We start from the raw sequence: 26520 nt of genomic DNA on the forward strand, positions 1-26520 counted from the left end.
ACACAAACATGTACAAACTAAAACAGATTATTTACCCACACTATATTTGACTTACTAATATTTCTTTTGTTTCATTTAAGAAAAGAGAATACTAGTCGTGGTCTTATAATTAGGTTTATAACCCACTAACGGTTCACAAGCCTTTTGAAAACCACCAGGATAAGGATTACAGTTCTCTCTCTTTAAGTTTTAAGTTTTTAAAAATATCTGAATTTGTGTAAATAGAACTCTGTGTGTCAGAAAGTTACCTGAATGGAATTCTTAGAGTTTCTGCTTTTAGACAGATAGTAAAAAAGTTTCCTGTTTTAAAAATTATGTAAATTATAGTTGGTCATGCTTAGCTTTAAACCGTTTTAACTCCGTGTTTTAAGTTGCTTCATGTCATGATACCATTCATCATTAAGATTACGTAGGTGCTACACTAAAGATGTCAAGATAGTTTGGTTTTTTTAAGTTGCTTAACATCAAGTGTAGACTGAACACTGTCTCAGGTGAATTTTTTTACTCTTCGATCAGTTCTCTTGGCATCGTATGCTGCTAAGTCACTTCAGTCGTGTCTGACTCTGTGCGACCCCATAGACGGCAGCCCACCAGGCTCCCCCGTCCCTGGGATTCTCCAGGCAAGAACACTGGAGTGGGTTGCCATTTCCTTCTCCAGTGCATGAAAGTGAAAAGGGAAAGGGAAGTCGCTCAGTCGTGTCCAACTCTTCTCGACCCCATGGACTGCAGCCTAGCAGGCTCCTCTGTCCATGGGATTTTCCAGGCAAGAGTACTGGAGTGGGGTGCCATTGCCTTCTCCGTATAGATATAATTTAAATGTAAAAAAGTGTGAAGTGTAGAAAGGTCTCTTATCATCATAGCCAGACCCTGAGATTGAATTCATGACTTTGAGTCTCACTACCTATATTGTCTTCATTTCTTTATCTGAAATTAATTAGATATATTATATTATATATAATCACAGGTATGAGTTGAAAATTGTTATTAATATTATTTTTACCAAAAATACCCCACGAAATTCAGGTTCTTTACAATTACATTCTGAACCATTTATGCTGTTTTCTTTTTGAAATCTTAATCCTCAGGAACAGGTCTTGGACTTGGCACATTTCTTTTAAAGTGCTCGAGGATGAATTCCCAGAAGTATACAGATTCGTGACTTCCATTTATCCTTCTGGTGAGGATGATGTCATAACCTCACCTTACATAGCATCTTGGCAATGAAGGAACTTAATGAGCATGCAGACTGTGTTTTGCCATTGACAACCAAGTAAGAAATGGCATTGTAATTTACGGACATATTGTGTATACATTCAGGCTGTGTCATGCTTGTGTGTTTATGTGAACAATCTCCACTTTTCAGCCTTTCCATCTAAGAGAAAAAATAAAGTTTAAATTGATTTTTTTTGTCTTCCTGGAAGAATTGTCATCTATGTCTTCCCTTCTTAATTAGCTTCTTTCCCAATATTTTTCCCTTAAAAGTCTTTATTTGACATCATTAGCAAATTGACCTCATGGTGAATTCTGGAAAGTTGGGTGCAGCTATAAAGCCAAAGAGTCTGGTTACTTCAAGTACTGGAGTTTTTAAAAAATCGGCAGGAGAAACCTTTCGATGCAATGAACAACATTGTGGCAAATTTGCTGCTCAATTTAACAAGGTAATTCTATTCACAGTGTACTGAAGGCAGTTTTAAAACTTCACTGTGCTTTTGATGATGTTTTACAGTAGCATTTTTCAGTTAGTCTGTTTATAGAACTTCTTTAAAAATTTTATTTAAAAAATTTTAGTTTGTCTAGTATTTTCAGATCTTTGAATGATAGATCAGAATTTTATTTTCACTGACTCCAGAGCAGCATTTCCCCAAGTACATTCCATGAAATAGTAATAGGTGTTAAATGATAATAGGTTTTGTGGGAGATATACTTGAGAAACACTTTGGTTAGACAAAAGCAAACTTTTTTTTTTCTTTCCTTTCTGTAAATTAACCTTTTAAACCAGCTGATATATAACTTTATTAGCTGGTCCAAAATATTTGTTTGACTTTGATCTAAAAGACTACTTTGGCATTATTCCAAATTATAGCACATATAAGCAAACCCTGGGGGAATTTATTAATAGTAAGATTTATAGAATTAACTATTGAACTATATGTATTTGATTCAATCTGAAATCTGTTTTAAGTAAAAATTTATGTATATAATTAACAACTGTGGTCATGTGTCTGGTTATACTTTAGATAATCCAGAAATAAGAATTGCTGTAGATGTTGTGTTATATTTTAATTATCTTTATACATTATGTTCATGATACTAAATTTCAGTAATACAGAAAAAGCATTTATTCTCTACTAAAGTACAGTGTAAGAAAGTAAGAAAGTGCCTGCTGACTAAATCAAGCTACATTAATATTTTTCATGTTTTAATGTTAATTTTTTAGCTCTTCCAGGTTTGAAGGATCCCTTAATATGGACCTGAATGAAATCAGCATGAATTTAGTTCCTTTTCCTCAACTGCATTATCTTGTTTCAAGCCTAACACCTCTGTATACACTGGCAGATGTTAACATTCCTCCTCGAAGGTAAGATGTAGTAACTGTATTTCAATACGTCCTGACGGATTCAGCACTTACTTAACACCATAAAACAACATTTTTAAGAGATAAGTATATAATAACTCTAGCTGTTCTACATACTAATTTCTTCTTGTGAGAAGTATATAACAATAGTTCGAATGAACAGCCTTTTCCTATTCAGTGAAATGCTGGCTTCAAAGTCAGTTTAAAAATAAAAAATTTTTTAAATAGCTCCTTTTTAAAAATCCCTGAAATCATTAGTGTTTGAACATTAAATCATAATAAACCTGAATTTTAAAAGGACTAATGATTTTATTGAAAAAAGAATTTCAACAGCTTTGAGAGGTCCTGACCATACTTAAGCATGAAATGCGTAAACTCTGTCACTCATCACATGGAACCTTGGTGCACGGAGACGAAACTTTTAGTTTTCGCATCTTAAAAATGAAGTCCCCAAGTACCTACCTCAAATGCGTTTTGGGTGTATTAAATTGAGTATCTTTTAAAGCTCTTACCACAGTCCTAGCACTGTAGAAAGGCCACAGATATTGCCTATTCACGTTGAGTTTAGCCGTCGCTCATTGTGTCCGACTCTGCTGCGATCCCCATGGACTTCAGCACGCCAGGCCTCCCTGTTCATCACCAACTTCCAGAGTTGACTCAAACTCATGTCCATTGAGTCAGTGATGCCATCCAACCCATCTCATCCTCTGTCATCCCCTTCTCCTCCTGCCTTCAATCTTTGCCAGCATCAGGGTCTTTTCAAAAGAGTCAGTTCTTTGCATCAGGGTGGCCCAAAGGATTGGAGTTTCAGCTTCAGCATCAGTCCTTCCAGTCTATATTCAGGACTGATTTCCTTTAGAATGGACTGGTTGGATCTCCTTGCAGTCCAAGGGACTATCCAAGAGTCTTCTCCAACACCACAGTTCAAAAAGCCATCAATTCTTCAACACTTCAGCTTTCTTTATAGTCCAATTCTCACATCCATACATGACTACTGGAAAAAACCATAGCTTTGAATGTTTTGGACCTTTGTTGGCAAAGTAATGTCTCTGTTTTTTAATATGCTGTCTAAAGTCTCTCAACTGTTTGCATTGTCTCCCCATCTATTTGCCATGAAGTGATGGGACCCGATGCCATGATTTTAGTTTTCTGAATGTTGAGTTTTAAGCCAACTTTTCACTCTCTCTTTGACTTTCATCAAGAGGCTCTTTAATTTTCCTCTCTGCTTTCTTCTATAAGGGTGGTGTTACCTGCACATCTGAGATTATTGATATTTCTCCCAGCAATCTTGATTCTAGCTCATGCTTCATCCCAGTCCAGCATTTCTCATGATGTAGTCTGCATATAAATTAAATAAGCAGGGTGACAATATACAGCCTTGACGTACTCCTTTCCTGATTTTCCTCTGTTACAGTTTGTTATATATCATTTCCAGAATACCCTTGTTTTGTAATTTAAGTATAAAAGTTATATCAATTTACTTAACAAAAAATGTAGTTGAATAATACATGTAATATATACAGTGATGATGAAACTTGATAAGGTCACACTGGACATTCACAGTTGACTGAGGACAAAGGTCCTTGTCAGACTCTGTTAGAGGAAAATCGGCAACTTCCCGTGGCAGTCCAGTGGTTAGGGCTCCAAGCTTCCACTGCAGGGCAGCCTGGGTTCCATCCCTATTGGGAGAACTAAGATCCCTCATGCTTCACTGTACAGCCCAAAAAATAAAATAAAACTCTTTTAGAGGGAAGTATGTAAGTGATAAAGTGAAAACTAGATTACAGATCTTTTTTTTAGAGTTTAAATTTAAATTTTGTCACGCTAATTCTATATTGTGGAATGTCACAGTGATATTGATTAAATTTTATTTGAGCAAATAGCCAACTATGCCAACTAGTAGGCACAGTCCTCTTTTTCTGTGTGAGATGCTAATGAGCTAAGCACTTTGCACAGTTATTGAACATGGGAGTCAAACACTAAACGTTTGCTTTTATTATCAGCCCAGCATATTAAAAATGAGTATGTTGGTGAAAGATACACCTTCACTGTGGACATACAGAAGGTAAAGTGGTGCAAACTCTTTATTGTACAGTTATGATTATCCAGACATTTAAAGTTAATCCTTAAAAGCTAAAAGACATGTAATTTCTAATTAATTTCAGCATAATCCTCCTTGGTATATTTTGATAAAAATACCCATGTCAACATTTAAAATGTTTGTTTATATAATTATAACTTGTTAAGGTTTGTTTTTAATTAAAACATGTTAGGAAAATCTGTAGAGAACTTTAAAATGTTAGACTCTTAAGAAACTAATCCACAATGCTCTTTCTAGCTTTGTGTTCGTCTCCTTTTTGCCTCTGCTATACTAGAGGTATTTCAAAGGCCACCATATCTACATACAAACATATTTATCCTTAAGCAAATGATAAATTGTTTTAAAATTATACTGTTAAAAGGCATAGTTTTAAAACTTTAATGTATTAGTAGTCTCCAATAACTAAGAATGATTTTTGGTTGTGCTTTGTATTAATAAATGTCATCTAGTCCGTTTTTATCAATGAAAATAGAAAAACACATATTGGAATGTGTATATGCTCCTTTAGATTCCTTATTTCTAGTGTAAATATAAATACGCCAAGAACTATAAATAGCTCCTTGCTAATTGTTAAGTTTTTGACAAATAGTAAATCAAGAATGAGTTTGCCTGCTTATTGTATAGTGGTTCTTAACCTTTCTGGATTAAATGTCCAAAAGCACATACCAAAATTTTGAACACAGTAGAGGAATCATAAGTCCTCCAAAGCTCACCATCCACTGAGAGAGTCCTCTATCCTTCTTACTAGAGAAGAATGAGAATAGAATATAGCCTCCAGTAGAGTAGGGAATTGTTGTTGTTCACTGCTGGGTCTGTTGCACCTAGAATGGTGTTTGGCATTTAGTAAATATCTACTGAATGAAATGGCAGCATAGTGCAATTTCTGTGGCTCTTCCTAGACAGTCTGCAGATTCAACACACAGAGTTCTGGCTAGAGTTATCAAAAGAACTTAATCATACTTGTATTGAGTTAAGTAGGATTTAAGAATCAGACTGGGGCCATATTAAAGGCCTGGGAGCCTGTATTATTATATAAACTTCATCAGTCACTTTTATCTTCCTCTCTTTAAAGAATAAAAGAAGTTAAAAGACTTCATTCACTTAAAAGTATCCGTTTTCAGGAATAATAGTAGAAAGTTGTGTCTCTTTTAGAGAACTTAGTATGGTCCTTTGATAGTTTCCTCTTAATTATTCCTAATTTGTGCTATATTTTATAGACAGTAGTCTTAATAGGTTTTTAATTAGTTTTGATAGTTCTGATATTATGAAGTAGATAAGCATATTGAACTAAGTAATAGTGATGTAAGTTTTAGACATTAGTACTACAGAGTTAACTGATGATTTAGTCAACATTTTGTAGCTATCTGAAATCACCAGTATATTGCAGAAGCTTTATCACCCCCCTCACAATTGCTTGATTTCCTCTCCTCATATTTACCCAGATTGCTTTGAGAAAATGATAGCTGAGATTCAGAATATAATTGTGTGTGGTTTATTTACCTACAGATGACTGTCTTTTCATCTTATAGTTACAGATAGAAGAATGATATAATATTTGTATAAACAGTGACTCTTCCATTGTTCTAGGCTGGATCAGATGTTTTCAGATGCCTTTAGTAGAGATCACCAGCTAATTCGAGCTGACCCCAGACATAGTCTCTACCTCGCCTGTGCCCTCATGGTTAGAGGAAATGTACAAATTTCTGATCTTCGCAGAAACATCGAAAGGTTCGATTTGATACTTCTCAAGATAATGTGTTATGTGTGCTGTTTGCAGCTGTGGAGCATGTAGTTAAGTAGCGTTGTGAACTTCAACTGAAGTGTGACCTTGACAAGCTACTTAGCCATCCTGAGCCTTATTTTTCCTCAAATTTAGAAAAAAATAATAGTCCAAAGTTGTTAATTATGTTATGCACATTAAATGATGAGATGTTATCTTCTCATCATTTAATGTGTAAGTGTTCAGGAAATTTAACTATTGTTGTGTTTATTATCACCACCACTACTACACTGCTTCTTAGTTTCTTTTACTATTTATTGACAGTCTTTTAGTGAAGTTGCTTTATTGAATTTCAAAGCAAGGAAAATTATAATACCTTTTTTCTTTTCATCCCCAGATTTCTAATGTTAAAGAATGTTTCTAGCTTCTTGAATCACCATTACAGCCAATTTAACATCCCTTAGTTCACTGTCAGACTATACTTTGATACTGCTAGTATTAAAAATTAGATAACCTACATTATAATCTAAGCACTTAGAATGGTACCATTAGTAACATCCTAGTTTAACTAATGTGGGCGGCCATAATATGGCAGACATTTTAGCACTTTAATTCTTACCTTTGAGTTTTTCCATCTCAGATTAAAACCTTCTCTACAGTTTGTCTCCTGGAATCAAGAAGGCTGGAAGACCAGCTTGTGTTCAGTACCTCCCGTGGGCCATTCCCATTCATTATTAGCATTAGCAAACAACACGTGCGTGAAGCCTACCTTCATAGAACTGAGAGAGAGATTCTTAAGGCTCTACAAGAAGAAGGTAACCATCAGTACACCTTTCAACTGTGTGTTTATTTTGGCTGTTTACAGTCCATGGAGTCGCAAAGAGTCATACACAACTGAGCAACTAAGCACACGCAAGGGGTATTCTCAAGAATTACAGGCGTGCAATACAGAACTAATATAAATCAGGCGTGATCCTGTTTGCTGTATCAATGTATTGATTTTAACTGAAGAGGAGAGGCTTACTCACTCTAAATGAGAAATCTCATGGGTTTGTAGGATTTGGGTTCTCATTTCCCTTGTAAAGCTGAGTGAACTATCATTTTAATAAGAATATTTACATTATAGGATAGTTGTCTGTATTAAATTCCTAAAACTGGTCAGCGTTGGTTTTTTTATTTATAGGCTCATCTTCATCACTATCTACAAATTGAAGGGATGGAGGAAAGCTGTTTCACAGAAGCCGTGTCATCTTTATCAGCACTTATACAGGAATATAACCAACTGGATGCCACAAAAAGCATGCCTGTGGAAGATTTACCTAGACTAAACGTAGCTATGTGAAAAAGAAACCCCAAAGATAAAAACTTTTTTTTTTAATTGCACATTTTTTACCCCTTTACCTTTCTGTTTCAGAATTTTTGTGATTCAGAAAGCCTAATGTGTTTTTCATATTGGGAAGACTGTCTTTAGAATGGTTTCCATTTAATTACAATTTGTTGATGATACCATTGTGTGAAATCAGCCAAGTACTAGTGCCCTAACGTCAAACATTTGTCTTCCAAAACAGTCTTGTTTTCTAAAATTAAGAGAACAGAGCGCAACATTTTACTTTATTTATAGTCTCATATTTAGTCATTTATACAGAGATAATCATGTCTGTAATAAAAAAAATCTTGTATAGATATTTTTATATTTATAATTTGTTTTCATAGTCTGTTTAAATTCTGACTCTTTAAAAGTAAATACAGGAGTAGAACATAATATAAATATTTCTTTTGTAACAGCCACTAACTTCAGGAATAGATTTTATTACAATTTAAGGAGGTTTTATTTCTTCTTTGGGTAACCACTTGTTTGCACTCAAAAGAATCACAGTTTACAATTGTATTTGTATTAAGTTATTATAAAATGTTTTTTTAATCAAACCAGTTGATTTTGTAATAATAAATGTTCACATTTTAAAACTGTTCCTTGTTATCAGTTTTGATTGTCACTATTTATATAGCAAACAGAATATTACTAAGCTTGATACTTTCTTTGAAACTTTGCAGTAAATTTAATAGTCTAGTGAAAGTGTTCCAATTACTATAAATCTCCAGTTTTAGTCTTCAGCATTAATTTATTATATATTTCAAATTCACTGATGGACTTACCATTTAAGGAAGTAATTTTGAGAAAATTTATTTTCAAGCCAAAAAAAAATCTTGTGTGCTTTCTTTAGTGTTATTTTTTTAATTTATTTCCTTTTCAAAGTAAGTGTACTGCTCTTGGTTCTTACCTTGGAAATCAAATTTTTTACAGTTTGGTATAAAAATTTAGATAACTGTCAACAGTGGTCAAAGAAGTTCCATTTTTTCCTTCCAAAAGAAATCTTAATTGATATTCAGGATAGGGCAATGGAAATAATAAATATATTTACAGCTTAATCTTACTCCTGTTTAAGATTTAATCTAGAAAATCTTATAGGATAAAATGTTCTCTTGTAAATTGTATAATTTTTCATTTCATGGAATATGCAGACAGAACCAACTATTACATAACTATACATTTTAAGAGCTCAATTTTAAGGTTTTCATATTTTACATATATTTTTAGGAGAACCTTTTTTTAAGCTTCTAATGCTTTAAATATAGTTATCTGAGAAAATCCAGGCATTCTTACTGTTTTAAACTAATAAGGCAAATTTGCTACCCTCTTAATACCATTTTAAATTTTGATGTAATAACATGATTAACCTTAACTTTTCCTCCTTGTGCTTCATTTTATAGAATCTTGAGCTCAGAAAATATATCCTCTGGATCTCTGCAGTTTCTCTGACACACACAAGATGTAATCCACAGCATCTTCCATTTAAATGACCCTTCATTTGGGCAATCAAATTGAACAGTAATCATTTTAGACTTATTAGGCACACAGCATCTCTTATCCAAGCATATGCCACAGAAAGTGGGTCTGTAACTCTGAGTGCTTGCGCATCCAGAAAAGACAAATTTTTCAGCTTTGACAGGTTGGAAAGTAGGTTGGCACGTTTTTCCTTTGGGAATCTGAAAAGATATATAACATTAAGTGGTCACTCTTTAAACTTGATAACATTAAGCAGTCACTCTTTAAACTTGATTATAATAGTTCAGAAAAGTGATACTTCATAGAATAGAGACTATTATACATACACACAGAAAATAGTTGCATTTAGGGCATTAATAGTTGCATTTTATTAATATTAATATTTATTAATATTAATAGGGTGTTAATAGTTGCATTCAGTCATGTCCAGCCCTTTTTGACCTTAAAATTCCCTCCCACAAGAGTACTTTGAAAGTCTTCCCTGTGCATCCTCCATCCACTCCCCAGTGTTTTTTTCTTATCTGCCTTTTACTTAGTTCCACAATAAATGAAAATCTTTGTTTTGTTTAATGTCAAGGGCCAAGACTTAGAGAATTAGCTAACACAGTTTAAGTAAATGGATAGATGAATAAACATCTTAATCCCTTTGAAACTGTCAACTTTCTGATAGGGAATAACTTGGGGATAAGACTGGTTTTGTAGCATTTCTAAAAATTAGTCTCAAGACAGTCATCTTGCTTAGTTCCAGAAACAGGACCAGCTCTAGTTACACCAAGCAACCTTAGAGTGTGTATTATGACATTACAGTCCTTTGGGAAGCAGTAACTAAGCAAAGCATTCTGGAAATGGTATGGTTCCCTCTCTAAGCTGGTGATATATAACTTAAGATCAGAACCGCTCTGCTGTTCATATGTTTGTTTTCATAATTACAGTGTAGCAACCAAAATCTTTTATTGATGGTTCTGATTCCACTACATAAAATTAATATAGGAAAAAGAATCTGAAAAAGATCTTCTCCTAAACAGTATACATGGTGGGGTACCACAACAAATCAGACTGATCGAGACCCGACTATTATGTTGTTAGAATATTCTAGAATCCACAGGTTAACATTTTCTCCCTGCTCGATGAAAATTTTTCCCACAAAGTGCAGCTAGTTAATATTTGCCTTCCTTCAAGATGGTTTGACTCTAGGAGTTTCATGAAGTGGTTTTATTAACAAATACCTCCAGAACACACACATACACATACTCACACTTTTCAAGAGTCTCAATATTGAATTATAATGCAGTTAAATATAATTAAACTTTACCTTTACTGTCTTTGATATATCACTGTCACAAGGCCGAATGTAACACAGTCTTTTCTCTTTTCCCATTTCACAGTTGCTGTTTTCATTGGTCACCCTGTTAGATATTCCCATCCCACATGTTCTGGAGCAAGGGGTCCACTTTGTTGCTTGCACAAGACATTTTCTTTTCCAAATCAGTGGGAGATTCCTATATGCTAAAATAGAGGAAGGGGAGTACATGTACTTAAATATGTATGTACTCATGCAGATAATTTTTAATCCTGACTTTTAAGCTAATAGTTTACAGATCTGAACTTTATATAATGTAACTCTGAATAAAATAAGCTGATGGTCTAATTAATTATTCTATTTTCCCTACTCCCCAAATTATCTTTTGACCAAATATTATAGTCCAGTAGCTTAGGAATAAAAAGGCATTATCTTTGAGAAACTGGGTAAAATACCCATTTACTTCTTTCTGCTTAGCCCACCCCCTGAGTACTAAACAAGCGTATACTTTGATGGACAGCCACCTTTTCTCTGCTTCTTGGCTTATGCTTGATGATATTTTCAACAGATGTTGAAACAGACATGAGTCGGATTAGGGAATTCAGGATATTAATCAGACAATGTGGTCTTATTAAATTTCATGGTTATATTAAAATCTAAAATACAAAAGTTAAATCTGAGAATTCAACTGTCAATGAGACCAGTTATTTTTTTCACCACTTAAAAATCTAGTCTTTAGAAGATTCTCTACACTAAATAATCATATACTAAGTCATGAAAAATGTGCCATCTATTTTATTCAGTTTAATTGTTAAATTCCCTGTCTAAATTTCCATTGTCTAGACATTGCCTGCCACTTCAGAATGAATGGAAAGCATTTCCTTCAGGTTAATATACATCCTAAAGTGGGTGGGTAGAGATTTGAGTCTGCAATTGAACACAGCAAAATGCTGGCTACGTTACTTTAAAATGTCAATTTAAAAAGGACTGCTCCCCATGCCTTCTTGATAGGAAATATCAGTCACTTGGAAGTATATGCTGTCTTTGAATACAATGATACTTTGATACTTTGTCAGTTTTATTACAGTAGGATCTTGCAACTGCACACAGAACTGAGGGAGAGGAAGCAGAAAAATGGAGATACCTGGAAGGCAGGCAGCAGTTTAAAGGCATCAGCGCAGGAAGCAGGGTAAAAGCCTGGCGCATCTGCAATAAATAAAGGCAGCTTAGATTGTCGTGTTACCAGTAATCCCCCTCAGAGTTAAGCCAAGAGCTGCAGTTCAGGAAATGTGCTTAGCATCCATTTAAGGGCAAGAAAACTGGAAGAAATTGTAAAAGTTTAGTGTCTAATGAGCAGTGAGTAAAGCATAGAGGCATCAAGTCATTGCATGCTTCCTGCTGTCCAAGTAAAAGCTAGATTCCAACCGTGGACTCTGGAATTAACTAAGTTACTAGACAAATACATCTTAAAGTATGTGTGTGTCCTTGTGCTTCACTTTAAAAGCCAAGCTTGTTTGGGCCCGTAAGTACAGTTTTAAAGGTAAGCAAGAGATATTAAACTGAACGTATACTTCCTCTGAAACAAATTTAGGTCTTTATTATTAATAATATATATATTAATTATATATATATATTAATAAACAGCACTTGGGAGAGTCTAATTTTTTGTAGCAAAGCACTAACCACTAAGAATGACCATCTGATGTGTCCTCCACCAGGTTCCAAGTGAATCCACTGAAGCCACTCTAACTTTACAAATGAGACCAACTTGACTTTGATCCAAAGGCCTTTCAGTTCAGTTCAGTCGCTCAGTCGTGTCCGACTCTGCGACCCCATGAATCGCAGCACGCCAGGCCTCCCTGTCCATCACCAACTCCCGGAGTTCACTCAAACTCACGTCCATCGAGTTGGTGATGTCATCCAGCTATCTCATCCTCTGTCGTCCCCTTCTTCTGCCCCCAATCCCTCCCAGCATCAGAGTCTTTTCCAATGACCTGGGGACAACTGCTGCTCTAAGTTGGTCTCATCAGGGAGGTTCACAAATGGGTCCTAAAAACTTGTCACACAGATTCAATGCAGAAAATCAACTGATCTTGTCTATTTGGAAAAAAGAATTTGGCTTATAATTTTAAAAAGTTTTACAGCATTAGTAGTATCAGGCTGTTAGCTGAAAAGCCACATATGGTAAATGCCTATTTGCCATAGCCTGTTAAATTTTTTTTGAATTAACAGTCATAATTGGAATCCCAGAGGATGTTCCCCCTTTAAAGATTAGGTTTTAAAGATCTAAAACTTATTTCTCTGATTGTGGTTGCTTTTATTAACTATTCCCATAACACAAGTGAATTTAGGAGTCTTTAGCATATATAAATACTCCATATTTCCATGGCACCTTTCATTTACTAAGCTTTAAGTTTCAAGAAAAAGCCAGTCTTGATTTCTGGATGAAAACACGGATGTGAATAATAACAGGCATGAGTTTTGCCCCCTTTTGAGTCCTTCACCTGTGCTTCAGCTGCTGGCAATTTTGAAAACTCTGTCCCCCCAAAAACCCCAGCACCTAAATAAGGTGCTAACTCAGAGCAGACCAAATACAAGGGTCACGAATACAGTGACTATAAATGACCAGGTGCTCCAGCTGAGTAATGCAAAATCTCACTATAAGTTTCTGACTCCTCACATACCTGGGCAACCTACTTAAAGATGCCTGTGTGCACATTTATTTAGAGGCTGGTAATTATTAAGCTTCACTTTCAGAGTGAAGGAAAGGGTAATTTTATCTATTTTTAAAAATATTTACAAATTCAACACATACCCTCTAATATTTTTAATCAGTAGCCTTTCATTTCTGCTTTTACCATACGGAAGAGTTGTATTGGAACTGGATAGTTCATACTTCTTGCCCATAATAATACAAATGAAAGTTCTTCCAGGCTAGGGTACATGTCAACAATATTCGGTCAGTTTTCCTATGCATGAGCATGCTAAGTCACTTCAGTTGTGTCCAATTCTTTGCAACCCTATGGACTATAGTCTGCCAGGCTCCTCTGTCTGTGGGATTCTCCAGGGAAGAATACTGGAGTGAGTTGCCATGCCCTCCACCAGGGGATCTTCCTGATCCAGGGATTGAACCCACATCTCTTAACATCTCCTGTACTGGCAGGCGAGTTCTTTACCACTAGCACCATCTGGGAAGCCCTGAGAGGTTAAATGGAAATAAGTAGAGGTAGTAATTTAGAAGAATTTCCTGACCTAGTAGAAAACTGGAATAGTTTGGGAGTTCTCTAGTGGTTAAGATTCAGTACTCTCACTGCCATGGCCTGGGTTCAATTCCTGGTTGGGGAACTGAGATCCTTCCTGCAAAGCCACCTGACCAAAACAAAAAAAAAAAAGGAAAAAAATCTAAAACACTATAAAATTCCCTTTCCAGATACTTAAAGCATACCTGCCTGAGGCAAAGACCAAGTACAATGGCACACTCAAACTAAATCTCACACTGACCACCCATCAGTTAAGTGCGTACTGAGTCCCTTGGTACATAAAAGGAACATGAAAGAAAACCAGGCAAAGTCGGACGTGAGAACTAGTTCTACATAACCAGCACCTGGCATTGTTTTGTAGCTTGTTGAGAGCTGTTTCTGTGACGACCCCAGGCCACATTTTGACTGATCAGTCTTCTCTCCACCTTTAGCCCCAGAGCAGTGCCTCTTGGCCAGCTTTGGTATGAACAGAGGTGTGCATCCGATGGCCCCGCTGACACACAGGCAGCTGAACAGGGGACTGGGCTGAAACACCTGGCCATTCTGATAATGCACCCCGTTGAACTCACATCCCACAGCGATGAGATCTGAAAGGAGAAAAGAACAAAACCACCAAAGAACTGTAACTGCTTGTCTAGACCTCCAGCTGAAAACCCTAGAGCAAACTGCTCTCTCCTTTATGTAGTTCTCAATTTCCTTGGTCCCATCTGGAACCTCCTTCACAGAACATCTGTAAAAAGTGAACATGAGACATTTTCATTAGATTTGGAGATAATCCGCCCCAAGTGATCACCTTCAAAATTCAGACCCTGTTCTGCATTAAAAAACAAACAAACAAAAAAAAAAACACCACTATGAATACAGCACTGTGTGCGTGCTGCGTGCTAAGTCACTTCAGTCAGGTCCGATTCTGCAACCCCATGGACTGTAGCCCACCAGGTTCCTCTGTCCATGGGATTTCCCAGGCAAGAATACTGGAATGGGTTGCCGTTTCCTTTTCCAGGGGATCTTCCCAAACCAGGATCAAACATGCATCTCTTACATCTCCTGCATTGGCAGGCCAGTTGTTTACCACCAGTGCCATCTGGAAACCCCCATAATACAGCACTGGGATGACTGTAAACCTCAGAGCTGAGCTGATGGCTGGTGAGACACATATCCCCAGATGTTCACTAATAGGCTGGGATATTGTCCTAGAAAGTTGGGGTAAGTGAATGGATGAAGAAATCATAATCTGTTTACAATACTGCACAGTAACTGATTTTGTTTTTAAGAGAACTGGAAGAAAATGTTCACTTCCTCTGAGGGGTATCTTGACGTGGATCAGCAGTTCTCACAAAGTGTGGTCCATCTGAAAGGGCAGTACCTGAGGCCCTTTCACAGAACTGGAAGGTCAAAACTTTTTCAGAGTACCAGACGTGACCAACTTTGTTCACTCAGTTGATATTTGCACCGAACGTGCAAAAGGAGTGGTGGCTCAAATGGCTGCTGGCACCTTAGAATGAGTCAGGCTGTACATGTTAGCCACTGTATTTTTCCTTGCCATGCATTTGTACATAAGTATACTTTTTTTTAAAAAGAGTTCTTAGTTTTACTAAGAATGTCTTTAACAACACAAATTTTATTAAATCTTAATGATCAAAACATCGTTTTAATATTCCATGTGAAAAAACAGGAAGTATGCATAGGGCTTTCCTGTGAATACTGTACCAAAGTACGATAGTTATCTGGAGGAGAAGCACCTAGGTTACTGTTTCAGTTGTGGGCCTAACTAGCTACATTTTTAGTGGTAATTTCCCCAGAAGAAGTGACTGAGCGACACATCATGGTTATTCAGACTTGGGTATTTGGCAGATATTTTCTTAAAAACCAACAAGGTGAGCCTATCACTTCAAGGAAAACAACTGACAGTCCTTATCGCCAATGACAGAATTTAAGGCTGTCGAGCAAAAATCAGAATTCTGGAAAACTTATGTCCAACACTGAGATCTTTATAGCTACCCAAGATGTAGGCTTTTCTGATGAGTTTGGTACTAAATAATGTGATTTAAAAAAGAAAAAAATCTCCATAAACCATTGTTCCAAACTGGTATTTTCCAAATAACTAGTATATGCTATTGTTATAAAATTATGCATGAGGAAAAGCCCTGTTCCAAGTGGGTCTTTGACTAAACCAATGTATTTTAATGTCACAGAGTCTGATAAGTTCATCAACGTGGTTTCAGAGTCCACATGATTAGCAGTGATGCAGCTAATTTTTCAAAACTCCAGTTATAATATGAGAAAAATATAATTATTTGAAAAGTTAAAACATTCCTTCCTTTTCCAGCAATATATCTGTGTGAGGCTGGAATCCCTTCATATATTCCAATCTAAAACAACATATAGCAATATACTGAATGCAGAAGCAGATGTAAGACATTAGAGAGATTTGCAAAAATGTTCAAACAATTCCACTTTCACTCGTCTCTAAATTTATCTTTGTTTTTAAGGTAAGTTCTTTCACAAATAATATTATTTCTATTAATTTGCAATGGGCAGGTTATTTCATTTCAAATGAATTAGTAAATAGTTTTACATTTCTAACCCATTAAATGCCAAGAAATAATTCCTAAACAGAACCTCTTTGGGTCCTTATTAATTTATAAGACTAAAGGGATCCTCAGACCAAGAAAAAGGTTGAAAACCATTGTTCTGTATGATGAATCAGCACATTCTCTGTAAAGTTATATGGCCTTTATAGACTATTTGGTCTCTGTCGCGACTACTAGATGCTGCTACTATAAAGCAGCCACAGACTATATGTAACTGAACTGGCATGGTGCTTCTCTGATGAGACGTCATTTACAGAAACAGACTGTGGGCCAGATTTGGTCCCAGAGTCAGAGTTTGTGACCCCAGTTATAGATCATCCCCACCCCCATTCTCATGGCTGTGCTCTGTAATGATACTCATCATACTGTACATGAAATTACATTTTTGAGAATTTACTACATACCAGATATTGTGATACCAGATATTTGGGGTTTTGTGTCATCATTTCATTTGACCTTCCTAAGAACTCTATAAGATAGAAAGTACATACGATATAACTGAGCCACAGAGAGGTTAGGCAACTTGTCCAAGGTCACTCTGCAGACAGAGTTCAGAATCTGAACCCAGAGATAATCAATATAATAAACCATAAAATTAAAAGATGCTTACTCCTTGGAAGGAAAGTTATGACCAACCTAGACAGCATATTCAAAAGCAGAGACATTACTTTGCCAACAAAGGTCCATCTAGTCAAGTCTATGGTTTTTCCAGTGCTCATGTATGGATGTGAGAGTTGGACTATAAAGAAAGCTGAGTGCTAAAGATTGGTGCTTTTGAACTGTCGTGTTGGAGAAGACTCTTGAGAGTCCCTTGGACGGTGAGGAGATCCAACCAGTCCATCCTAAAGGAGATCAGTTCTGGGTGTTCATTGGAAGGACTGATGCTGAAGCTGAAGCTCCAATACTTTGGCCACCTCATGTGAAGAGCTGACTCACTGGAAAAGACCCTGATGCTGGGAAAGACTGAGGGCAGGAGGAGAATGGGGACGACAGAGTATAAGATGGTTGGATGGCATCATCAACTCAATGGACATGGGTCTGGGTGGACTCCGGGAGTTGCTGATAGACAGGAAGGCCTGGCATGCTGCGATTCATGGGGTCACAAAGAGTCAGACACCCTGAGTGACTGAACTGAACTGACAGAGGCATCAGGCTCCTGAACTTGAATGATTCCACACATTCACCCCAGCTCCAGAGACGTGTCCTCACCCAACATTCACAACCTAACTTCTGCTAGTAATTAATCTTCCCACTTTGACTGCTCTACAGAGTAACCTAACAACTCAGTTGACATGAATATTTCCCCTTCCCTTAGAAATTTTACTTTTTATTCCTAAATAAATCAGCATCCTCGATTATTGTCAAGGCATAGATTTAGATGGTCTTGAGCAGTCTCCCCAGATGGCGTGAGTGGTTAAGAAACCGCCTGCCAATGCAGGGGACATAAGAAACACGGGTTTGATCCCTGGGTCAGGAAGGTCCTCTGGAGGACAGCATGACAACCCACTCCAGTATTCTTGCCTGGAGAATCCCAGTGGACAGAGGAGCCTGGCGAGCTACAGTCTAGAAGGTCGCAGAGAGTCAGACATGACTGAAGCAACTGAGCGCACTCCAGTCTCCAGAGCTAAGACCCTCCCTTCATAAAGCTGAGGGCCCAATTGAAATTTGGGGTGCCCCATCCTCTTTCTTACAAATCTGCCTCAGTAAAAAGTATAGTAACTTGATGGTTAGTTCAGAAGGCTGTATAAAGCAGTATATCAATACTGGAGATATATCCTTACATATTAAGAAAGAATATTTTTCAGGTACACAAAAGGCTGAATTCAGATTGCATTTGATAGTATAACAAAAACTGTCCTTTTTGCCATTTTAATAAGTCAGACTGTTTATATAATTTCTCCTATTTTTATCACTAAAAGCAATTACCTGAGAAGAACTTCAAGATCATTTCAATGCAATAAAACAACAGGTTTCTGAATGCATGTGTAACATCTGCTCAGTTCAGATGTGTTCAATATGACAAGGCCAGTCTCACTGGTGCATGAAAACTAAGCCCACCTCAGATTTAGTCAAATGAAGATGATTATTCCAATGTAAAAACTGCAGAAATAAGTCCTGTCTAGACTCAACATCTTCCAGCCGGTCCAGAAGGAAACACTTACATGCACACACTCCGGTCTCGTACCTAGGCCTGTCTGCTGAGTAGTCACAGTACAGCCCTTTGTGGGGGTCACAGAGGTCAGCTTCGTTGCAGGTGTCCCCTGGCTGCCTGGCACAGATTTTACAGCATCCGCAGCCATCTCTCACCAGGCTCACTCCAGGAGGGCAGCTGGGCTTCCGACGGGGGCACTGACAGGGCCAGTGACAAAACTGCTTTCGATGGTGCCCTTCTGCCCCCTCTGCAGGACTTCCTTTGACTGCTGTGTCCGACAGCCCAGCGTCCTGGGCCCTGCAGCAGAACTTCATTGGACAATAAAGGTGGTGTTAGAAATGGTTCCTCAAACCAATTTCAGAGGTTTTCTAGAAATAGATTTCACCCAAATTATTAATACTAGAATACAGCATGGTAAGTTGTAATAATATCTATCAGTATTTGACATGATCGTGCATGCATGCTCAGTCACGTCAGACTCTTTGTGACCCCATGAACTGTGGCCCACCAGGCTCCCCGGTCCATGGGTCCATGCAATTTCCCAGGCAAGACTACTGGAGCAGGTTGCCATTTCCTTCTCCAGGGGATCTTCCCAACCCAGCAATCGAATCCCCATCGCCTGCTTTGATAGCAGCTTTCTTTGTCACTGAGCCACCGGGGAAGTCCGATTGACATGATCAGTCTCTCCTTAAACTTTTCTGCCCTCAGCTTCCAACACATGACTCTTTCTTACTCCTCCTTTCTCATCAATGGCTCCTTCTTAGTCTCTTCTTCTGGTTTTTTCTCATCTCTGAGCACTGGAGCTTCCTGTGGGTAAGTTCTCTAAAGTAGCATTCCTCATTGTATCTCATACCTCCACCCAGGCTTCTCTTCTGAGCGCAGGCTCAAACTGCCTACTTAAAAGATCTCCACTGTTGGGGGCCAGAGTGAGGTACTCCACCCATGGCAAAGGTCATGAGGAAGGAGGCTCGACATACGCAAAGGCGGGATCGAGCCTCAGGAGTCCCCCTGGAACTCCTCGAGCATCTACCCCTATAACCAGAGCCTGCCTATTTACTACTTTGTGCTCTCACCTACATCTCTGACTTTAAGGGGGGCTGTCCCCCACCACCTCTTTTGGAGAAGGAGTTAACCTAGAGCTCCAGTTAATAATAATTCCTGGGCACGATAAGAGTGTTTTAACCTACAAACTCCTCTGAAGGTTCTCTAGCCTGCCTGACAGGCTTGTCCGGCCACATGTGATTGCTCACAGCCTCCCAACCGTGAGAGGCACGAGATGCTTTAAACCCTCTAAAAACAGGTTCTTTAGAGAAGTTAGAAAACTGTAAGTATAGTGGGCTAATTAGAAATTGTGTTGGTGAAGGGTTTTTCATTTGTTGAGCCAATGTTTGTTGCTAAGTCTCCATATCCCCTGCCCTTACACACATTAATGAATATATAGAAGGAATAAGTATTAACCTTTGATATTAATCACGTTAGACCTTAGGCTAAGTAAATTCTTTCCTTAACTAAAACCCACTACACCCTCACCCTGTAGGAATGTAACTTTATTTGGGTGGCGTCTGTTTTGAGAATAATCAGCCCTGGAGAAATAAGTGTCCTGATTGACTGACCGCTGTCACAAGGAGAGGGTCGTAAATTGTCAGCAGGCCCCCCTGGCCAGAAGATGATGTAACACCCCTAAGACCTCTGTATACATTTGTGTGAAGCACCTGACTTTAATAAAAGTCAGGACTGCTGTCCCCATGTGACTTTTGTATAACATCTCAGTGTATAAAAACAGACTCTGGAAAATAAAGAATTGGGATCAGTTTCTCGAAATACTGGTCTCCCCATGTCGCTCTCTCTCCCACTCTGGCTGAGTCTCCATCTGGAGCGCGGAACCCGCCATGCTTACTAATTATGCCTGGGCTTCTAAGATCCGACCGGGGAGGCCTCAGTGTCTCTTCTCCTTCGGGAGAACGGAAGGACGCCTGTGGCCTACGTAAGTGGTGCAAACTTCTTGTCTTGAAGTTTTATTGGTCTCCCGCGTAAACCAAGCCACTCAGCCTCTTTTCTCCACTGAATTTTCCTACTGAGCTATCCTTATTCTATTACTCTTTATATCTTTAATTAATATCTAATTGAAGCTATTGTATCCTGATCCTCGCCTATGCCGTCTCTCCTTCGAATACCCTGGATCAGCCGGGGCTGGTCCCCGGCACTCCACTTAGACATGCAATAAGCATAGCAAACTTCACAAGATCAGACACATCCTCCCAATTCTTCCCTCCAATCTGCTCTCCCTTATAAGGGAAAGAGAGAGGCAGATGCGTCAGAGAAGATGTGATGCTAGAACCAGAGAGAACATGAGGCCGCTGCTGAAGGGAGGTCACGGGCCAAGGAATGCAGGCAGCTTATGAAAGCTAGAAAAGGCAAAGGACAGATTCCCTCTAGATGCCCCAGATGAAACACAGCCCTGCTTTGATTTTAGCTCTGATTTTAGACTACAGAGGCCAGAACTGCAAAAGAATAAATCTGCACTCTTTGAGCCTCTAAGATTGTAGTCATTTGTTTCAGTAGCAACAGGAAATTATGTACTCTATAGGAAAGTTATGACCAAGCTAGATAGCATATTCAAAAGCAGAGACATTACTTTGCCAACAAAGGTTCGTCTAGTCAAGGCTATGGTTTTTCCTGTGGTCATGTATGGATGTGAGAGTTGGACTGTGAAGAAGGCTGAGCGCCGAAGAATTGATGCTTTTGAACTGTGGTGTTAGAGAAGACTCTTGAGAGTGCCTTGGACTACAAGGAGATCCAACCAGTCCATTCTGAAGGAGATCAGCCCTGGGATTTCTTTGGAAGGAATGATGCTAAAGCTGAAACTCCAGTACTTTGGCCACCTCATGTGAAGAGTTGACTCATTGGAAAAGACTCTGATGCTGGGAGGGATTGGGGGCAAGAGGAGAAGGGGACGACAGAGGATGAGATGGCTGGATGGCATCACTGACTCGATGGATGTGAGTCTGAGTGAACTCCGGGAGTTGGTGATGGACAGGGAGGCCTGGTGTGCTGCGATTCATGGGGTCGCAGAGTCAGACACGACTGAGCGACTGATCTGATCTGATGTAACAAAGGAAGAATATGGGGCTCAGACTGCTTAAGATACTCCAGGTCACACATCAAGTAAATAGAAGAAAAGGTACTTAAACCAGGAGCTTCCAGAACCTTTCTACCTCCCTTCCCTAGGCTGGGTCTTACCACAAATCAGATTAGATATTGAACAGATCACTGAATCTCTGCATCTGGTTCTCCTCTCCAGCCCAGACTCTCCCCATGGGCTCACAACTAGCTCAATCCTTTCTGCAGGATTTCTCCCACTTTGATGTCCCACAAGGACCTCACTTTCTCTCCCCAAGCAACTGCTTTCAGCTGGTCCCCATTTTAGTGAATGGTGTGACACCATCCACTGAGTTTACCAGCCTTGCCTGCTCCATCTCCTTCCTCCCTCACACCTGAAGGTCACAGACCTGCAGGGAGGTCCAAGCTCCTGAGCACAGCATCCAGGGCCCTCCTTGTCTCTTGAGTTCTTTACATCCCTTAGCTTCCAGCAAATGAAAATGCCTGTGGTTCCCTGCATATCTGAGGCTGTTCAATCTTCCTACAAACTTTTTCAGCCCCCCACACTCCCTCACTGAGTTACCACCTTTTCCAGAAGACTTTCTGTAACTTCTCCATGCTCCCTTTTACCTGTGTACTCAAACTGTGAATAAGTGCCTGTCTTTACCATTTGCCATAAAGCTACCCAACCACAGGAACCTGAGATTCACTTGCTGGTGTATTACTGGCACTTAGCACAGAGCCTGGCCAGTAATTTCTGTAATTCTCAACTTTTATTTGATGGAACTGAAAGCAGTTAGATTGATCCAGAGATCTAAACCTCTTTCCAACTCAAAAACCCTACACTTTAAAGTATCTGTTTGAAATTCTACCATTAAATCTTCAGCCTTTTTTTTCCTTACCACTGATGAAATATGTATTCCCCAGAGTAACACTTTCAGCTACTATTTGAGTTGAATGTACAATGTGAGAATAGACTTTGAGGATACATGCTGGGCTTCTGGAGGATGAGGAGGGGCAATGGAAATTCAAAATGTGAAAGGAGTAGAAATAGCAAGGGTAGAAACAGTGAGTGCCTGCTCCTCATTCTTGCCCAGGTTCGGCCATGGTTACCAGGGACCCCTCGCCAGGCTCAGTGGCCTCTCAGCGGGGCTCATGCTCCTGAACTCTCTGTCCCCACGTGACCCCCCCCCTTTCTAAGGCACAGGACTCTCAATTCTCCACTCTCCCTTGACTTGCATGACACCAGCTCCTCCTTGTCACCCCAACCCAATCCTATCCCTACCTCTGGACATAGTCAATCTCCTTTGCAGGCTCCTGTAACCCTAAATTTGACTTAGATTAGGCTCCTGGGTGCTTCATGACCTTAATGGATTGCTGATCTCACTGTGCCCCACTCTCACTCACCCTCTTGCCTTCGTTTTTAACCCTATGCAGCTTCAAATATAAATTTCCATCCAGGACGACTCCACTGAGCTCAGACCCACATAGCTGACTGCCTACTGGACATCTCCACTAGCATCTCCTACAGGAAAACTCACATAACACACTCACCATTGGCCCACCCACCTGAGACAATGTTTCCATACTCTGGAGGTAGGAAGTTGGGAGGCATCCAGGTCATCTTCCTCTCCGGCACCTCCTACAGTCATTTAGCAACTAATCCTTCTTACCATCCTCATATCCCTAAAACTAGACCTTCTTCTCTCATTTTCACTGCTACTGAGTACTGCTGCAGTAAGTTCCTAACTGGTCTCCCTCTCTCAAGAAGCACTTCAATGAATCTCCCACTTTTAAGGATCTCTTTAAAAAATATCTGTTGGTCCCCAGCATCTCCACCAACAAACAAACAAAAACGTATTTGATTTTACTTCTCATCTTAAAACCCATCAGTGGCTCCCTACTGGCAAGAGTATACAGGCCAAACTTCTGAGCAGGGTATCCAAACCCTATGTGTGCTGATTCCCGCCTTCCTCTCTAGTTGCACTGCCCAATGTGTTCTCCTCCCATGCCATGCACTTGACAAGAGGGACCAGGCTGGCTTCTCCTCATGCTGCTTCCTCTAATGAAGTGCCCACTCCCCAAACTTCCCACTTGGGGGCACATGTTTATCTTTCTAGTTCTTGAAGCATTTCTATATCATCTCCAAGGTGACAAGGTAACACTGTTGAAAACCAAGGATAGAGAGAAAATCCTGGAATCAGTCTAAGAAAGGGAGAGCATTACATACAAGAGAAAAAACAATAAATGTGTGATCTGACGTCTCATTAAAAGAAGGAAACCAAGATGTCCTTCAGTAGGTAACTGGATAAACTGTGGCACATCCAGACAATGGAGTAATATTTCAGTGCTAAAAGGAAATGAGCCATCAAGCCTTGAAAAGACACGCATATTACTAAGTGAAAGAAATCAACTGGAAAATTCTACATAGTGTAGGATTCCAACTACATGACATTCTGGAAAGGGCAAAACGATGAAGACAGTAAAAAGATCAGTGGTTGTCAGGGATTGAGGGAAGGGATAAACAGGGAGAACACAAAGGATTTTTTGGAAAGTGAAAATGCTCTGTATGATACTATAGTAGTGGATACACATTATCATGCATTTGCCCAAACTCACAGAAGGCACACCACCAAGAATGAAAGCTAATGTAAGCAATGACAATGAATGGTTATGATGTGTCAATGTAGGTTCACTAGGTTCATGTAGAACTCCTATTACAATGTAGTTCATTAGTTGTAGCAAAGGTACCACTGTTGCAGGAGACACTGATAATCAGGGAGTGGAGGGGGCAGGCTATGCACGTGCAGCAGCAGGCGGTACACAGGAAATCTCTGAAACCTTCTTCTCAAATTTGCTGTGACCCTAAAACACCACCAGAATATTATGGCTTTAAAAAAGGAGAAGGAAAACAAGAACAAGACACACCCTGAGACAATGCCAAGAGGTGGCGGTGGGGGCAGCGGGGGGATGGCGGGGGGGACTGTCAACCTGGGATTCTATCTCCAGTGGAACTATCTTTCAAAAATGAAGGTGAACTTAAAGACATTTCCAGATAAACAAAACCTGAGAGCAACTGTTGCTAGCATGCCTGCCTCACAAGTAGTAGTAAAGGAAGCTCTTCCACCTGAAGGGAAGATTACAACAGTATGCTAGAAATATACGAAGAAATCAAGGGTGCTGGAAATGGCAAATATGTGGGTAAATATAAAGAATTACATATAATTTTCTCTTTTCTTCAGCTATTTTTATTGTTTTCAAAATCAAAATATTAAGACAAGAAAAGAATCATCAGAATAATACAACAGAAAGAAGGCTTTGACCACAGAGCTATGCTTATCTTAGATAACATTCATTTATTTGATCTTTGAGCTTCAATCCTCCTCTGTAAAAAAGGATCAATAATATCAACTTTGCAAGGTTATTTTGAGTTATTATCTTAATCACTAAAGTGTGAAGCACAGTTCTTGGCACATATTAGATTTTCTATACATGGTAGGTATTATCAAACCCTTCAAAAATTCAGACCCTTAACTTTGCCATTAAGCATAATATTTGCTTGTTGCTGTATCTATAACCTCTTTTTGTTTTTGTTTGTTTTTTTTTTATTTTGGGCACATCTCTCTCTGTTGCAACACTTGCTGCTTAGGGATATGCTGTAGTTCTCAATCCATAAAAGTGGCAGGCGTTTTCCTCAAGAGCAGTGGACCAGGTGATAGACAGCCCCATCTCCCTCCTACTGGGGAAAAGCAACTCTCCATCCGTCCACATAATGGTACCACTGACATTCTTGTTATGACCCTTTTAAGATCTTAAATCTCTCCATATATAACAATTTTCAACCCCCCGTTTTCTAAAATACATCTGCTGCTTAACTACCTCAATCAAATTAACTCACACACACACACATCCCTGTATTCTAAAATACCAGGTTTCAAAAGCTCTGTCCTCTGAACTAGCAAAAACCTCCGCCATGTAGATAAATCCATAAAATAAGCCACCCCATTTCAATCGTCTTGATTAAAAAAAAAATGCTAAAGCAAAGAATCACTCATATTGAATTAAACTTCCCTTTGGTCTGCTGCTCAAAATACTTAAAAATCCTGTAGACTGATTCTGTCTCATGAAAAGAGAAAAACACATGGGTTAAGAAAAGACAAAAAAATAGAATGTTTTAAAAATATTAAGTGTTTGCTCCGAAGTGTTCTCAAACAACCACAGGCTTAGCTGAAGAGAGACGTCAGGGTCACTTTTTCCAGCAGCTCTGTGCAGTCTGCCCGCCTGGCGCCAGCAGAGGGGCACCGCCACCCACCCCGCCCGCAGGGCAGCCAGCTCTAGGCAGACTCCAGTTAAAAAAAGAAAAAAATAAATTTTATGAAAACCTGGGGGCTGTTCAAACATATCAGAAGCAGGATTAAGTGCCCTACCCCAAAAGGGAGCAACGTTTTCCACTCTTCCCGGAAGCTAATGAACTAAAACAGGACTTGATTAGAAGAAGAACATGGCTCCCTACTCGTCTGGAGCTATTTCGACAAGGAACGCACCCCTCCACTTCCCCCATCTTCTCTTCCTTTTTGATTTCTGACCTGAGGAAATGAGGGCCACCGCAGCCCCCGAGGGGACGGAGCGGCGGGAGAGCCAGGACGTACCTGCAACAGCGCGGCCAGGAGAAGCGTGGAGAGCAGCGGCCCCCGCATGGCCCCAGGCTGGCCTCGCGCAGCCGGAGATGCTGCGAGGCCAGCGCACAAAGCTCTCCTCTGTCTCCTGGAGGAAGGACCCACGCCTCCACCTCCCAGCTCCCGACTTTGTGCTCCAGCTCTCAGGCTCTGCTTTCGCTTTCCCAGATCCCTTTTAATACCCTGTTTACTTTCAGG

At 39.3% G+C, this 26520-nt stretch overlaps 2 protein-coding genes across 3 annotated transcripts; one reads left to right on the forward strand and one right to left on the reverse strand.

The window, feature by feature from the left end:
• Positions 1–1515: 1515 nt before the first annotated feature.
• LOC113888725 (tubulin epsilon chain-like) lies at positions 1516–8363 on the forward strand. The gene is made up of 5 exons (XM_027535754.1): positions 1516–1658; positions 2438–2578; positions 6264–6404; positions 7037–7211; positions 7580–8363. Exons 1-5 carry the CDS (start codon positions 1618–1620, stop codon positions 7736–7738), a joined length of 657 nt encoding a protein of 218 aa, XP_027391555.1. The 5' UTR covers positions 1516–1617; the 3' UTR covers positions 7739–8363.
• LOC113888724 (WNT1-inducible-signaling pathway protein 3-like) lies at positions 7789–26520 on the reverse strand. 2 transcript variants are annotated; one of them, XM_027535752.1, is made up of 5 exons: positions 26296–26511; positions 18558–18855; positions 14146–14388; positions 10554–10747; positions 7789–9441 (listed from the first exon to the last, which is right to left on the reverse strand). In XM_027535752.1, exons 1-5 carry the CDS (start codon positions 26341–26343, stop codon positions 9160–9162), a joined length of 1065 nt encoding a protein of 354 aa, XP_027391553.1. In that variant the 5' UTR covers positions 26344–26511; the 3' UTR covers positions 7789–9159. The 2 variants fall into 2 exon arrangements, with proteins under 2 accessions (XP_027391553.1, XP_027391554.1); XM_027535753.1 differs by lacking the exon at positions 7789–9441 and adding an exon at positions 11686–11747 and having other exon boundaries at positions 10643–10747; positions 26296–26520.

The sequence above is a fragment of the Bos indicus x Bos taurus genome, unplaced genomic scaffold (genome assembly GCF_003369695.1).
Source record: "Bos indicus x Bos taurus breed Angus x Brahman F1 hybrid unplaced genomic scaffold, Bos_hybrid_MaternalHap_v2.0 tig00001343_arrow_arrow_obj, whole genome shotgun sequence".
Lineage (NCBI taxonomy): Eukaryota > Metazoa > Chordata > Mammalia > Artiodactyla > Bovidae > Bos > Bos indicus x Bos taurus.